At 52.1% G+C, this 15,438-nt stretch overlaps 1 protein-coding gene across 2 annotated transcripts in view; it reads left to right on the forward strand.

Annotated features, from left to right (window-relative positions):
- Window positions 1-15,438, forward strand: part of DLGAP2 (DLG associated protein 2) — a 116,456-nt gene that overhangs the window by 99,712 nt on the left and 1,306 nt on the right. For both annotated transcript variants that reach the window (XM_049790329.1, XM_049790330.1), the window contains exons 9-12: window positions 114-196; window positions 1,369-1,784; window positions 7,922-8,013; window positions 11,460-11,612. In XM_049790329.1, coding sequence (XP_049646286.1) covers window positions 114-196; window positions 1,369-1,784; window positions 7,922-8,013; window positions 11,460-11,612 — 744 coding nt within the window. The remainder of the gene's footprint in view (window positions 1-113; window positions 197-1,368; window positions 1,785-7,921; window positions 8,014-11,459; window positions 11,613-15,438) is intronic.

Here is a 15,438-nt window from a genome sequence, read left to right on the forward strand (position 1 = left end):
TGGGGAGAGGATGTGGTACCCACCTGCTCGCCCCAGAGTCTGTGCTGCCCTCACTGCACCTCGACATGCCAGGCCTTGTGCCACTCTGACCCAGGTGCTCTGTGTCATGGCAGGTGGAGGCGGCTGACTCAGACACGGAGAGCCGGGGGCTACGGGAGTACCACTCGGTCGGCGTGCAAGTGGAGGACGCCAAGCGGTAAACAGCCCCTTCCCGTGGGTGCTGCTCCCGTCCATCAGGAGGGTACCCGGACCCTGAACTCTGTCTCAGAAAGGCAGCCCTCCCCCCCCCCCCGAGGCAGAGCCCCTCTCTGGAAACTAGGCCAGGCGGACACATGCCCCCTGCCTCCCTAACCCCGTGCGCCATGGTCCGAGACATGCCCACCAGCAATTCTGACCCCACTGTTGAATCCCCCATCTCGCATGCATGGTGCCAGAGGGTCCCCTCGACCCAGTGTCCCTGGGACTGTAAGCCACTTGCATCACACATCACCGCAGGACATCAGGTACTGGCTGCATGCATCACACCTCACCTTGTATCAGGGGACCCTCTGTGGTGTCTGCTCCACACACACACCAAGCAGAGCAGGCCGTGAGCTGTGTGCCCCACACTCAGGTGTCCCTGCTGCTCCTAGGGGACAGGCCAGTGAACGCAAGGGCCACAGATGGTGTGCCTGACACTCACACATGGACATGTACTCACATGTGTTCACAATATGCCTGTATATGTAGAGGTAGTGTGGGTGCATACACTCTGTCTCACTCACCCAGGCATGTAGATACTTCATATTGCTGACATCGCGCTCACAGTCTATTGTGTACTGCTCCATGCGACACCTGTGTGCCTGTCATAGCATATGTGTGCTCTCTACCACATGCATGTGCGCATTCACAGTACAGGTTTATTTAGGTCACACACCTACCTGCTGTTCCACATACATGCACACTAAGACACGTCACACATTCAGACACACCACACACTAACTCTTGCCCAGTGATAACTGCTCTGGAGATTGTCTGTTTGAAAGTGGTTGGGTGCTGCAGAGAGGCGGGTATGTGCTCAAAATCCCTGCTGAGGTGGGAAACCTGACTTCCCCTCCTGCGTGTATAGCTGTCCCTAAGTGGAAAGGAGCCACCTCCAGCTGCAGTCCTTGGGCATAACTTGGGGCCCTACAGCAAGTTCAGGGCTTGCATGAGGTTGAGTTGGTGCGCACACACAGCCTTGTGGGGAGGCCCTGCCTGCCAGGGAGAGCTTGGGGCCCAGGTTGTGGGCCTTGCTCCGCCCTGCTGGGGAGGGCCCAGGGCCCAGGGTGCGGGCTGTGCCTTGCACGCTGCGCTGCAGGCTCAGCCTGGACCCCTGCCTCTTTGCAGACACGGGAGGTTCAAGCGCTCCAACAGTGTCACAGCCGCTGTGCAGGCAGACCTGGAGCTGGAGGGTTTCCCAGGACACGTGGCCACTGAGGACAAGGGCCTGCAGTTTGGGTCGTCCTTCCAGCGGCACTCGGAGCCCAGCACACCCACCCAGTATGGGGCGGTGCGCACGGTGCGGACTCAGGGGCTTTTCAGCTACCGAGATGACTACCGGGCACCCGTGGACACCGTTAACCTGCCCCCTCCTGACCCCTGGCTGGAGCCGGCCCTGGAGCCCGTGGACGCGGGCAGGATGTCCCCGTGCCGCAGGGATGGCTCCTGGTTTTTGAAGCTGCTGCACAAGGAGACCCAGCGGATGGAAGGCTGGTGCAAAGAGATGGAGCGAGACGCGGAGGAGAACGACCTTCTGGAGGAGAGTGAGTGCGTGGGGCAGGACGTGTGCGGTCGTGGGCTGCGTGGGGCCGGGAGGAGTGTGGCTTGGTGTGGGTGGGGCAAGAAAGGGGCGTGGTTCAGCGGTGATTGGGGCCAGGGAAGGGGCAAGACTCCGGGACGTGGATGGCTCAGTTTGGGGACGTGGTTCAAGGGTAGGGTGGATCAGAGACTAGTACCAGGGCAGGACCAGGACTGAGGCTCTGCACAGGGCCTTGGGGAGGCTGGGTTAGGTCCGTTTCCCTTGCTTTGGAGACATTCTTGTGTTCCTGCCATAGTGAGCTGCCTACAGGCCTTTAGTTTTTGTTTTGTTTTGTTTTGTTTTAGTTTTTTGGGGCCATACCTGGCAGTGCTTAGAGGCCACTCCTAGCTCTGGCTCAGAAATCGCCCCTGGCAGGGTCGTGGACCAGATGGGATGTCAGGAATGGAACCTGGGTCTGTCTTGGGTTGGCATTGTACAAGGAAAACACCCTACAGCTGTGCTATTGCTCAGGCTCCCACTCTTTGAACGTGGGCCCTGCCTGGGTAAAGGGGCATCACATAGGCCTGGGAGCTTGAGATTTGACCTCCCTAGAACCTGGCTTTGGATGGTGTAGGCTTGTCCCATTTTCTAGAAGAAACCGGTATGCATCACGCAAGAGGCAGGCTCAGATAGGGAACATGGGTGGCCCACAGTCTGGGGGTGCCCTGCTTCCTCACTCGTGACAAGGCTTCCTGTGTCAGTGCCAGGCTGCTCCCGCCCATCTAATGGCCCCTCCATCTGGTTATCACTACCCAGAGTGCCAGAGCAGCAGAGGGTTCACAGCTCTGGCCACCTGTGAGGCAGGAGACTCTCAAGGCCCTCGCATCTCCCGAAAGTCCCTTTCCTCCTTCCACGAGGCTCTTGCTGGCTCGAGGGTCATTATGCTGGTGTGCTGGGGGATGTCCCGTGCCCTGATGCCACTAGAGACTGAGAAACATACCCACGTGCACAGGCACAAGCTCTGGATATGGGACCTGCCATGGTTCCAGGCATAGGCTAAGTTTCAGCCTCCAAGGAGAAGCAGGAAGGTGGCAGTTTAAGGGGCAATTCTGCACCCTGTGTTTCTAGCTGGATTTGGTAATGCAGGCCGAGCATGTTGGAACAGTAGTAGTTCCTGTCCTGCGTGGGCATCCTGTGGCCTTTGATCTTCACCACAACTCTCTCTTGTGCATATCCCCATGGCAGCTGGTCCTAAATCAGGGTCCCTGAGCTTTGTCCCAGAACAAACACACGAAGTGTGTGGACTGGGTATGGGCTAGCATGGGTGGGGTCTTACATGTCTGAACACTGCCCACAGGAACAGGAAGGGTGCCTAAAAGTCAATGCTGTCTGTTGGGGCAGCCCCCAGGGAGACCCCTCAGATGTGAGATACTTGAGATCCACTGCAGTGGTTGAGGGGAGACAGAGCCAGGCTGTGAGTGTCCCCAGGACTAGCTGTGCTCTCAGTGACATGCCATCACCAGGCACAGAGGCCACATGGGGCTGTACCCGATGGCTGGATGTTTCTCACAAAGCCCCCACAGGGGTCCTATTCCTGTGTCCTCCAGGGTCCACATGAAGTATGGACCAAGTCTCAGAGCAGAGAAAGCTCCTCCAGGCTGCACAAGACAGGCCTGCAGGCTCTCCTGGGTGAGCTGGAGAGTGGAGAAAGGTCTCCAGACTACAGGAGAGAGGGGGATACAAGCTACCCCCAAGCAGCACAGGAGCAGCCAGAGGTGACCCATCTTCTGCCCATCTCTGCAGCAGTGAGATTGAGGCCTTCCTCCTGCCTCCCCTGTGACATCAGAGTGAACCCTGCTCAGCCTCTGTGGCTGGGACCTCCCGAGAGAGTATTGAGGACTCCTGGGATGTCCACCCGAGCTTTTGGAAGTCAGAAGGGTGCAGGTTCCGTTTTAAACCCAGCACCGAGCACCCCAACTCTCAAAGGAGCTGCTACACCTTCCCTTCCCACCGCTGGTAGGTTATGGAAAGTTCTGGAATGATGCTGGACTTGCGCTGCATATGAGCGAGAATGTGGGGTTCACAGGATCCACTGCCCCCTGGGAAGTGCCAGGCCCACGAGGAGGCATGTTTGAAAACACACAGCTCCAGTCTGGCAGAAAGTGGGATCCCGCATGCCCAGCTGCATTTCCCTAAATGAACCTCTTTAAGTCTGTGTTGAGCCTGTGGGTCTCCTTGTGGGATGTTAATTAGCCAATTAACATCTGGCAGGTATTTATCAAGCAGGTGCTGGGGCCAGACGGGGTATGAGATTGTGGGCTGGCATGAGAACACAGGTGGGTGCAGTGTTGTCTGTGGGACCCACGGAAGTTGGACACAGCAAAGGGGTTCTCGAGGGTGGGATATGGGAAGATTCCAGGGAGAAGCTTCGAAAATGTGGCACGAGACAGCCAAAACATTCCAGAGGGCTTCCCGGAAGAAGTCTTGTGCTGAGGTTCAAGGTTTGGGAAGGAGCCCAGAGAGAAATAGCGAAGGCCAGAGGTCCTGGCGCATTGGTTCCTTCCCTGGTCTGGGAGAGGCTGGAGGACCACCTCCTTGTCATCTCCCCTCCATTTCCTTCTGGACTAGCTTTTCTCAACAGCAAGGTTGCCGCTTTTTTCTTCACCAGCATATAATCCCTGCTGTGCTAGTCTGGTGAATGGCCTTGGACACCAGACTTGTCCCTTTTGTGATCCTGATGGTGACTGGTATGGTATAAGGAGGAGCATGTATGCAGATGAGTGTGTGAGGATGGAGACTGTGAGAATGGCATGTTTTTGAGGATGAATATGTGAGAAAGGAATATTTGTGGGGATAGAGGAATGTGTGTGTGAGGATGGGGTGAGTCTGAGGAAGGAGTCTATGTGCAGAAGGATTGTGCGTGAGAATGGAGTGTGTGTAAGGATGAACTATGTGAAGGAATGTGTTTGAGGAAGTGGAAACACGCATGAGGAAGGAGTGTATGTGATGATAGATGTGTGAAGGAGGACACTACATGAGGATGAAGTTTGCATGAGACTGGATACCTGTGAGGAAGGAGTGTGTGAGGAAAACATGTGCCTGAGTCAGGAGGTGAGCATGAAGATGGAGTGTGTGAGAAAACTTGTGTGAGAAAGGAGTGTGTGTGATGATGGAATCGTGAGGAAGGAGGACATTGTATGTAAGGATGAAGTATGCATGAGACTGGATACATGTGAAGGAATGTGTGAGGAAAACTTGTGCTGAGTAAGGTGGTGTGCTGAGAAAGGAGTGCGCAACAAAGGAGGCATGTGTGCAAGCAAGATGTACGTGTGAAGATGGAGAACTGCGTGGGGCCAAAGTATACCCATGATAGTCTGTGAGCACGGAGCATTGTGCGCCGATTTGGGGCGTAAAAGGAGTAAAAGGTGCTACCTGCTCAGCCCCAGAGACTGTGGCCCTCAGCACCACCAGTGCTTCACCGTGGAGCATGGAGCATCTTTACAGAGCCCACTTAGACGGTGACTCCTCATCTCCCTGACTGACGTCGCCTCTCTCCATCACAGGGCAGGCTAGACACACCAGTCCCTGTGCTTTTCTTCCTTCCTTGTCTCTGTTACTTGCTGGAGACCTTCACATCTATGGGGTGCTGGCAGGATTAAGTTATTTCTAGATTAAACTATTTGATGCATATAGATCATAGCACAGAATCAATCACATTTAACAGCAGGTTAATCTGCAGATTTTACAGGTCAAATGCCTCCTAGTCTAGTCCTAATTCGGAGCATCTACTGAGTTACTGGTTAAAATACTTTTCTTTCTTGGATTAATGATTATACTTAGCGTTTATGGACCAAATCTGTGCTCCAAAAATTGAAATTCCTTCCATGCTCTCATTTGTCCTGCTCTGAGATTTCCTGCTTATGGTTTATTGAATGGATAGAGGTAGCTTCAGTCAAGGCTAATAAATGTTGTTGTGTTCCTGACGACCCTGGGATTCAGTGTTTGCATATGCCTTATGTCTATCACTACATGGGTGGGGAGTCCCATATGAAAGTGTAAAGCCACACAGGTGAGTGGTCTGAAGTTAAAGAGGAATGAAAGAAAGAGTAAATAAAAGAAGGAAAAAAAGAGGGAAGGAGGCAAAGAAGGGAAAGAAGAAGGAAGGGAAGGAAGAAGAAAACAGGAGGGGAGGAAGACTTTGAAGTGAAGAGTGGCACAAAACTTACTCAGTCCAAGTGCCCAAACCACTGGTCAATGCTTGGCGTTGGAAGCTGGGCTACGTGAGGGAATTTAGGTTCACACAGATGTTGGCAGTGGGGCGAGGGGTGCACAGTGGCAGGGCACCCAGATATACCAGATATACCCAGGACTCTGGCGGTCTCGGGTGGGCTCTCAGAGTGGGTCCTGGGACCCCTTAATAGTCTGTGGTGTGGGCCCAGAGAGATAGCACAGCGGCGTTTGCCTTGCAAGCAGCCAATCCAGGATCAAAGGTGGTTGGTTCGAATCCCGGTGTCCCATATGGTCCCCCGTGCCTGCCAGGAGCTATTTCTGAGCAGACAGCCTGAGCACTGCCGGGTGTGGCCCAAAACCCAAACCCAAAAACAAAAACAAACAAAAAACAAAAACATAAAAAGAGTCTGTGGTGTGGGGCTGGAGAGATAGCATGAAGGTAAGGCGTTTGCCTTTCATGCAGAAAGGTGATGGTTTGAATCCCGGCATCCCATATGGTCTCCCGAGCCTGCCAGGAGCGATTTCTGAGCCTAAAGCCAGAGTAACCCCTGAGCGCAGCCGGGTTTGACCCTAACCAAAACAAACAAACTAAAAACAAACAAACAAAAAAAGTCTGTGGTGAAAGGTTCCATCCTATCTCTGCAAAAACAAGTAGGAGATCAGGGACAACAATAATTCCTGAGCAAGGCTGTGCCTGCTTCCTGCTGAGGAGAGTCTGAGGGAGCCTTGCTTCCTTGTTGAGAGAGTGCTGGGGGCCCCAGAGATGGCTCACCTCACACGGACATGGCCACTCTGTAGAGCTGCTGGACTCTGTGACCTGGAGCTATGCAGGGGTCTCAAACTCTCGGCCCGTGGGCCGTTTGTGGCCCTCCGTACAACACTTTGTGGCCCTGCCCTAGAGGAATCTTTTTTTGTTTTGGTTTGTTTGAGTTGTTTGGGTCACACCCCCAATGTTCAAGGCTTACTACTGACTTTGCACTCAAGGATCACCCTGACTTTGCCTCCTGCGGCCCCCAGGTAAATTGAGTTTGTGTCTTGAGGAACAGTTGAGGGGGCACATGTCAGGAGACTGTCTAGGGCACCCTGGACAGAGAGGCACCCGCTGGCTCCCAGATGACCTCCTGGCCGTGTCTGTAGGGCCCACCGGGTCTCCAAGGACGCAAGTGCCTGGAACTTGTGAGCAAAGGCAGCAGTCGAAGCCATGTCAGAGGCGTCTGGAACAGCGCTGCTCTGTCCTCAGACACCTGTGTCCCCAGGCTGGGTGCCAGGGTTCTGGGCTGAGCATCTTCATCTGCAGCTCAGAGGAATAGGAGAATGAGGATAAATTTAGAAGACTTTAGAAGAGAATGGACCGGATTTCTTTCTCATATTCTGAGGTCATAGGATGGTGTTTGCTTTATAAGGGACGTCACTACACCAGTCAGTGGAGAGTGAGGGCAAAGACAGTCAGATTACCTGCTCTCTCGGATCTGCAGCTTGAGACTGTCAAAGAAAGAGCCCTCGTGTTCAGACTGATCCTCCTTGGTCTTAGTGAGGTCTAGGGGCTCCTCTGCTCTATGACCCCAACCCCACTGCTGCCCTCTTCTGACCCCCTCATCTCCCTCCCTCACTTCCTCCTCCCCACTCCCTGCATAGGTCTAGTTCTCCTATGAAAGCAGCGCCCCTAGTGGTGCAGAGGAAAATTGCCTCACTAGACTCCAGTCTGAACCGACCAGGGTTAGGAGTTCCCTGGTCCTGCATCTCCGTCCTAGGGAAGGGCAATGTTTTCTTGCCTCCCTGCTATCTGGGGCATTGAGACCAGCAATGCTAGTCTGCGGAGACCACCTTGTAACCATCTTCCCAACACTCTGTTCGCACCCAGAGGACATCCCCATATATGCTGGGCTCTGCTTGTCCTGTTTTCCTGTTGACTGTCTTACCTTTATCCAACAGCTCTCGGTAAAATCAGGAGTGCCGTAGGGAGTGCTCAGCTGCTTATGTCCCAGAAGTTCCAGCAGTTTTATTGGCTCTGCCAACAGAACATGGTGAGTGCTGGGCACTGGGGTAGGGATACCGTGGCTCTGGAAGGGAGAGGGGATGGGAGGAGAAAGAGGGCAGGAATTGCCAGGGCAAAAGGAACACAGGGCCGAGGGAGAGGTGGGCCTATACAGGTGCTGGGACCAGGGAAGCCTGCAGAAAGGCGGGAATTGTCCATGCCCTTGGACACAGGCTCAGAAACCTTCCCCTGGGGGCCCTCACTGTTCCACACAGAAGGTAGAATTGGGGGGGGGCACTGGTAGAAGGCATGGGGTCAGAACATTGTATGCTTAAACCCTGCCATCAGCAAATGTTGTAGACCAGGGTCATCCTGGTACAGAACAGAGCTTTCAAAGCAGAGAAGGGTGGGAGGGAACTGGGGGAAACGGGGACTCTGGTGGCAAGAACTTGCACTATGAAGGGACGGGCGTCAGACATCGTGTGACTGACCCTCAAGCATCAACAACTTTGTCACCATGATTCAGTTAAAGAATTTACTTGATATAAAAAATAATAAAGCAAAGGGAATCACCTGGGCTCACGTTCTACGGTCAGGAGTACCGGAACTTGACACGGTCACCCAGCTGTCACCAGACACACATTGAGTGAGGGACACCAACGCTGCCAGCGTAATGTACTGCTCTCTCCCAGGTCAGCTTGAGTGCAACATTGGCACCTGTGCCTGCAGCCTGTCCGTCATTTCTACACCTCTCTGCACATGCATCCTCTCCTCAGAGACACTCACACGTCCCCATGGGAGCCGGCAGGCGTCTGGCACCCCACACAGTAGTGGTGCTGGATGATTTGATCCTATAACCTGCAAGAGGTGTGTGTCCATCCAAGTTCTCCTGCCCCGCACAAAGGTGCCAGCTCCTCCCTCAGTGAGGATAGCCACCAAGTGTGTCTGCTGTCCTGTTTCCCATCGCACCCTTTTTGTCCATGCTGCAGTGCAGAGGATCCACAGCATGATGGGTTCTGGGACGTGTGGAAGATGAGAAGGCACTTGAAGCAGGACTCAGCTGCTGTGTCCACCAGGGCCCGCTGGTGGGTTGCCAAAGCTGCAGGCAGGAGTCCCCAAAGTAGGAGCAGGGGCAGGCGCAGACAGGTGCTACAGAGGGCAGATGATGTGCCAGGAAGCAAGAAGTAGCACCTCGAATCACTGGCCATGTTGTGACTTACAGACCCTCCCAAGGGCTCAGAGACTGTCCAGTAGAGGGGGCCCTGCCTTCTCTGGGGAGGATCTGCAGGAGTATGTGGGAGCACAGTGAAACTCTTACAGCTGGGCCCAAGTCAGGAAGACTCAGAGGATTCACAGATGCAGGAAACCAACCCTAGAGCCCAGAACAGCCACTTGGCCTGGCCCCGTTGCCTCCCACTTCCTCAAAGTTGCCACCCACAGAGCCTGAACTGCAGCTGACCTGTGCGCCCATTGCCCACGGGCTCTCTTAGCACAGCCGCACAACCGCCACCTGCACAGGGAGAGGATGTGGCCCAGCGCCTTGTTCTGACAGTGCTGTGTGTCTCTCCTATCACTTCCTGGTGGAGGATCGTTCATGGTCCTTCATGGAAGGATGAGGATAGGTGGGCCAACAACAGCTAGCACGGCCTATTTCTGGAGGCTTCACTCAGCAGAGTGGCCCCGACGAATAGCATCACACAGGGACCCTTCCTGAGGCGTCTGTGGAGGGTCTGGTGTGACAAAGGTGTGGTCCGTACGGTGGTCTGCTCGCTGCCCATGGAGTTCATCCTGGTGGGCAGAGAGGAAAGTTCTGTCCCATTGACACATAAAAGCTAAACCCCGGAACCTCAGGGTAGTGCTGAGAGGGGGCTTCGCAGGACCATCACCTTTACAGTAGGACAACAGGGGGCCCCAGTGAGGCACGGTGAAGGCAGAAGGAGGCCTAGCCAGATGGACCCGTCCCTGTGCCAATGCTGAAACACTGCTAGGTCATGCTAGGGACTTCTCAGATCATGAGGACACAGGTGTCTACAAGTTCCCCTCCAACCATCCAGCGATGTCGCAGCTCTCCGCCTACCCCCGAGGCCTGGCCAATGCTGAATCACATTTAGTCCAGAGTCGACTCTGCTCTAAGTGCAGATCCACTCAGAAAACTTGGATGCTGAGTCCAAGCTAGGCCCTTTAGAGAGGCTCCCAAGTGCCAACCTGTGCCCTGGGGATGAACTGGGATGACCCTGCCAGCTGGTCAGAGACCACCAACCTTAATCCTGATTGCTATGGAGTCAGGCCTCAAGAGCAGAGCCCCCCCAGAGGGGCATAGACCCCGGTTCCCAGGGCCAGTTGAGGTGCCCCAAGATTTCCCAGCTCCTCCTGAAATATCTGCCCTCCTTCTCTAAGCAAGCTCAGCTATGGTTGCCACTGACCTTAAGGTCAGTGTGAGGAGCTAGCCCACAACTGCCCTCAGACTATCACTGTGGCCACACCATCACAGACTTGGCCACAGACTTCCACGTAGATTTGGTCACAGATCTCACAGATCTCTCGTGCCCCTAGGCCTGTATTGCTCTGAGATGATCCATGCTGCTGAACTTCGCCCCCAGGTGCAAAAACAGTGTTTTCAAAATGGAACCATGAGCCACAGTCTATTTTCAGTGCTTCAGAATTTTTGGTCACAGCAAGACTGAGAAAGCAGAGGCTAGAGTAATTGCATAGCAGGGAGGGCATTTGCCTTGCACATGATGACCTGTGTTCAATCCCTGGCATCTCATATAGTTCCCTGAGACTGCTAGGAGTGATCCCTGAGCATAGAGCCAAGAGTAATGCCTGAGCACAGCTGGTGTGGCCCCCAACTAAAAGCAAACAAACAAAAACCACTGAGGGGACTGGAGAGATAGTAGGGCATTTGCCTTGCATGCAGAAGGACGGTGGTTCGAATCCTGGCATCCCATATGGTGCCCCCGAGCCTGCCAGGGGCAATTTCTGAGCATAGAGCCAGGAGTAACCCCTGAGCGTTGCCAGGCGTGACCCAAAATAAAACAAAACAAAATGAAAAAAAAACAAAACACTGAGAAAGCAAACACCTCACCTGTGCACCACACTTCCCCACTTTCCACATTGCCCGGGAACTGCCCACTGCCCACCAGGATCTGAGGCCACATGGAGGTGGAGGGGCCTACTTATGTGTTTGAACACAGGAATTATGAACCAACACCTCAGTCTGCTCTGTATGAAGGAGACCCATGCCCTGAATCCTCACCTCACCTGTCTACCTTCATGCCCTGAATCCTCACCTCACCTGTCTACCTTCTACCTAAAACCTGGCCCTTCCCTCTTCTCTTCATTCCATGGGTCTGATATTCCCAGACTTACCATGCAGAGTTTCATCTGTCAGTGAGCACTCATGGGCCTGCCCTGGAACCTGACACACAGCTCGTCCATGGCCCATAGGGACCTTCTATGGCAGTCAGGCCCACAGCTCTGTCTCGTGTGTTCTAGGACCCCAGCGCCATGCCCAGACCCACATCACAGGACCTGGCTGGCTACTGGGACATGCTGCAGCTGTCAGTGGAGGACGTGAGCATGAAGTTCGATGAGCTGCACCAGCTGAAGCTCAACGACTGGAAGAGCGTTGAGTCCCCTGAGAGAAAGGTAATGAACACACACGACACACAACACCACTCCCCCAACACACACACACACACACACACACACACACACAACCACACACGCATATCCCTTGCTTGGGTTTAGGGCTGGAGCAATTGTGTAGTAAGCCTCAAACCCTAATCCCAGGGCATTGGAGAGACATGGGTCTGGAAGCAAATGTCAACACGGGAAATAATCCACACACAGTTAAGAGGATAAAACAGGTTCAGGAACTTTCACACACAAGACTTCCACTACTAAGAAGCAGATAGCTCAATCATGGAAAACTGAAATCGCAAGTGATTTTTTCCCCCGAGACCCAGGGTCTTTATTAGGAATGTCACACCACACTCCGGGATGGAGAACAACAGATGGTTTAAGACACCAATCCAAAGAATGCTTCCAAACAAAGGTGCTTCCGAACAATGAATAACAAGCATATCCTGAATAGGATGGAACCCAGCTAACCCAACATCTCCTGCTTTTTACTTTACAGAAAAATGTAGAAATATGAAATAAAACAAAGTAATTCACATCCCAATATGCTAGGAAAAAGGCAGATGCCTCTATCCAAGAGATAAAAGGGGTGGCAGTATTTTGAATAGGTGCAACAAAAGTTGAAAAAATAGAAAGAAAGAAAGGGGCCAGAGAGATAGCATGGAGGTAAGGCATTTGCCTTGCATGCTGAAGGATGGTGGTTCGAATCCTGGCATCCCATAGGTCCCCTGAGCCTGCCAGGAGCGATTTCTGAGCGTAGAGCCAGGAGTGACCCCTGAGAGCTGCCGGGTGTGACCCCCAAAAAATAGAAAGAAAAATATTTTGGCCTAAAAACAGGGTGTCCCTCCCATAAAACATCCTGACATAAGACCAACTACAGGCTCCAGGAATACTAATTTGTCTGACCCCAAAGTCTTCCTTATGGTCCCAGGAAAGGTTCTCAATCACGGTTAATGCCATCAGGCTTCAGTAGTTGGAGATCTTGGTGTTAGCACACATTCTGTGTCAAAGTCAGGATGTCTTGAGGCATCTCCTGGCTTCATCTCACTGTTAGGTGAGGCAGGGAAATCTGCCTTGAAAACAAGCCATTGCTGATTTCCAAGTCACAGTGGCATAGAGCCCGCTCTGGGGCAACGAGGTGCCAATGTAGTTCCAGGCCCTGTTCTGGTAGATGGTCGATTACTGGTGCAGGTGCAGAAAACCTTGCTGTATCCAAATATGGGACCAAAGGTCCAGAAGTGATCAGCTGATGTCCAAGCATCTGAAGCCTAAGTCAAATCACTATGGTAAAGTTCAGGATAGAAGCCCCCTAACAAAAATTTTTGGAGTTCCCATCCCTAATGGATAAATAACTCCTCTTTGTATCTAAAAGTTTCCAATTTTGAGTTGCCCATGCAAACAAACAAACAAAAAAAACAGTGCTACAGGATACTATTGGAGCCCAAAGGGAATATAATAATAAACCAAACAACCCCTAACCTGGTTCTATCAAAAGCATAAAACTCAAAGCTTACACATCTAAAGATGGGGGGAGCTATATCTGCATAATGAAACATGCAATAAAGAATTGTACATGTTGAGGAAATATACTTGAGAAATTTACAAAGCAGTTATACATATCCCCTAAGTCTTTTGAAATAGTCTGAGGGGAGGATAAATTCTGGATCACAACTTCAGCTGGCAACGTAGTCTTGTGGAGCCTAAAAAACGGCCTGCAACAGTCGTGGATCAGGAAATGTCCTAGAGCAAGGATCTCTCAAAAGGCGAAACCAGGGGCCGGAGAGATAGCATGAAGGTAAGGCGTTTGCCTTTCATGCAGAAGGCCGGTGGTTCGAATCCGGGCATCCCATATGGTCTCCCGAGCCTGCCAGGAGTGATTTCTGAGCTTAGAGCCAGGAATAACCCCTGAGCGCTGCTGGATGTGACCCAACCCCCCCCCCAAAAAAAAAGGAGAAACCAGTTGCGGCAACAGTCTGTGGTGAAGAGAAGTGGAAAAGGGTGATCGTTGAGAACACATCAACAGTAGTGGTGGCATCTTCTTCCTGGGACAAAGGTAGGAGTCTGAGCTGGAGGTGAAGGTTCCTGAGGAGTTAAAAACTGAGGGTAAGAATGTTAACTAGGAAGGAATAATAAATCAGGGCTCAGACGAAAGAGAACAATAGAAAAGAAAGGGCTAAGTACAACAGAAAGAAGGGCTATATACAACATAGTCAGACATTATGTACAATACAGATGAACATTAAAAAGACAGTTGTGGCCGGGCCCGGAGAGATAGCACAGCGGCGTTTGCCTTGCATGCAGCTGATCCAGGACCTAAGATGGTTGGTTCTAATCCCGGTGTCCCATATGGTCCCCCGTGCCTGCCAGGAGCTACTTCTGAGCAGACAGCCAGGAGTAACCCCTGAGCAACGCCGGGTGTGGCCCAAAAACCAAAAAAAAAAAAAAAAAAAAAGACAGTGTGGCCACCACATACACACACTCACACACATAGAGGCAGATAAAGAAGATTGATCCATAAGTTGCAGTTGAAACACTGATGCAGGTGTAGCAGGTCAAAGCGCTTCAAAATATAAAGCTGGTATGTTAGATGTAAAAGTTATCCAATTCCTTGGAGTAATCAGTGTTGAACTTTGCTAAAAAATGCTTCATGGTCTAGAATGAGCACAGAATATTCCCCAAACAATTTTTAAGTCTGGACTACTAAGTAATATGGCAGGGGTGGTGAACAAGTTCGACACAAAGAGCCAAAATTTTAAACTGTGAGAATCAGAGAGCCACACCACACAGTGACCTGCCAAAACAGACAAACACTCACACAAAAGCATATAATCTTAACAACAATCTATTCAACACATATTGCATTTTGCCATTTTGAGTGAGGGCAAAAATCCTGCAGTGATGGTGAGGATGTGCTGCGTCCTCCACACTAAGAACTCACGGCAAGATGGGACCCAACATGTGACACACGGTCCCCTTGCTCGCTGGCCCGTGCAGTTGTTTCCGAGGGATGGGAGACAGGAGGACGCAGCCTGGGGCGGGACTGCACGCTCAGAGATCTCTCCTCAGAAGCAGCAGAACAAAATCCAAACTTGGCAAAGAGCCACAATATACAAAATAATGATAAGAGGCAAAGAGCCACATTCATTTTGGCCGGGAGCCGCATGTGGCGTGTTCGCCACCCCTGTAATATGGTAATAAGAAAAATGTAAAAATAATCTACACCTTGGAGTTTAATGTCACATGTTTCAGGGGCTGGAGTGGTGGCACAAACGGTAGCCTTGCATGCACTAACCTAGGCTGGATCGCGGTTTGATCCCCCGGCTCTGAGTTTATAGCTAGGAGTAACCCCTGAGTGTTACCAGGTGCGGCCAAAAAAGAAAAAAAAAATCACATGTTTCAAACATCTAGGTTCCTTTCCTGAAGGCGAACTAAGAGCAAAGGCATATAATATAGTAGAAAACTAGCATGAATTAAGAATAAATTGGGGTGGGGGGCCGGGAAGGTGGCGCTAGAGGTAAGGTGTCTGCCTTGCAAGCGCTAGCGTAGGACGGACCGCGGTTTGATCCCCCGGCGTCCCATATGGTCCCTCCAAGCCAGGGGCGATTTCTGAGCACATAGCCAGGAGTAATCCCTGAGCATCAAATGGGTGTGACCCAAAACAAACAAACAAACAAACAAACAAAAACAGAATAAATTGGGGCCGGAGATAGAGCATAGAGGTAGTGCTTTTGCCTTGCATGCAGAAAGACGGTGGTTCATATCCCAGCATCCCATATGGCTCCCTGAACATGCCAGGGGCAATTTCTGAGCATAGAGCCAGGAGTAACCCCTG

This window comes from Suncus etruscus, chromosome 17, assembly GCF_024139225.1.
Source record: "Suncus etruscus isolate mSunEtr1 chromosome 17, mSunEtr1.pri.cur, whole genome shotgun sequence".
Taxonomy (NCBI): Eukaryota; Metazoa; Chordata; class Mammalia; order Eulipotyphla; family Soricidae; genus Suncus; species Suncus etruscus.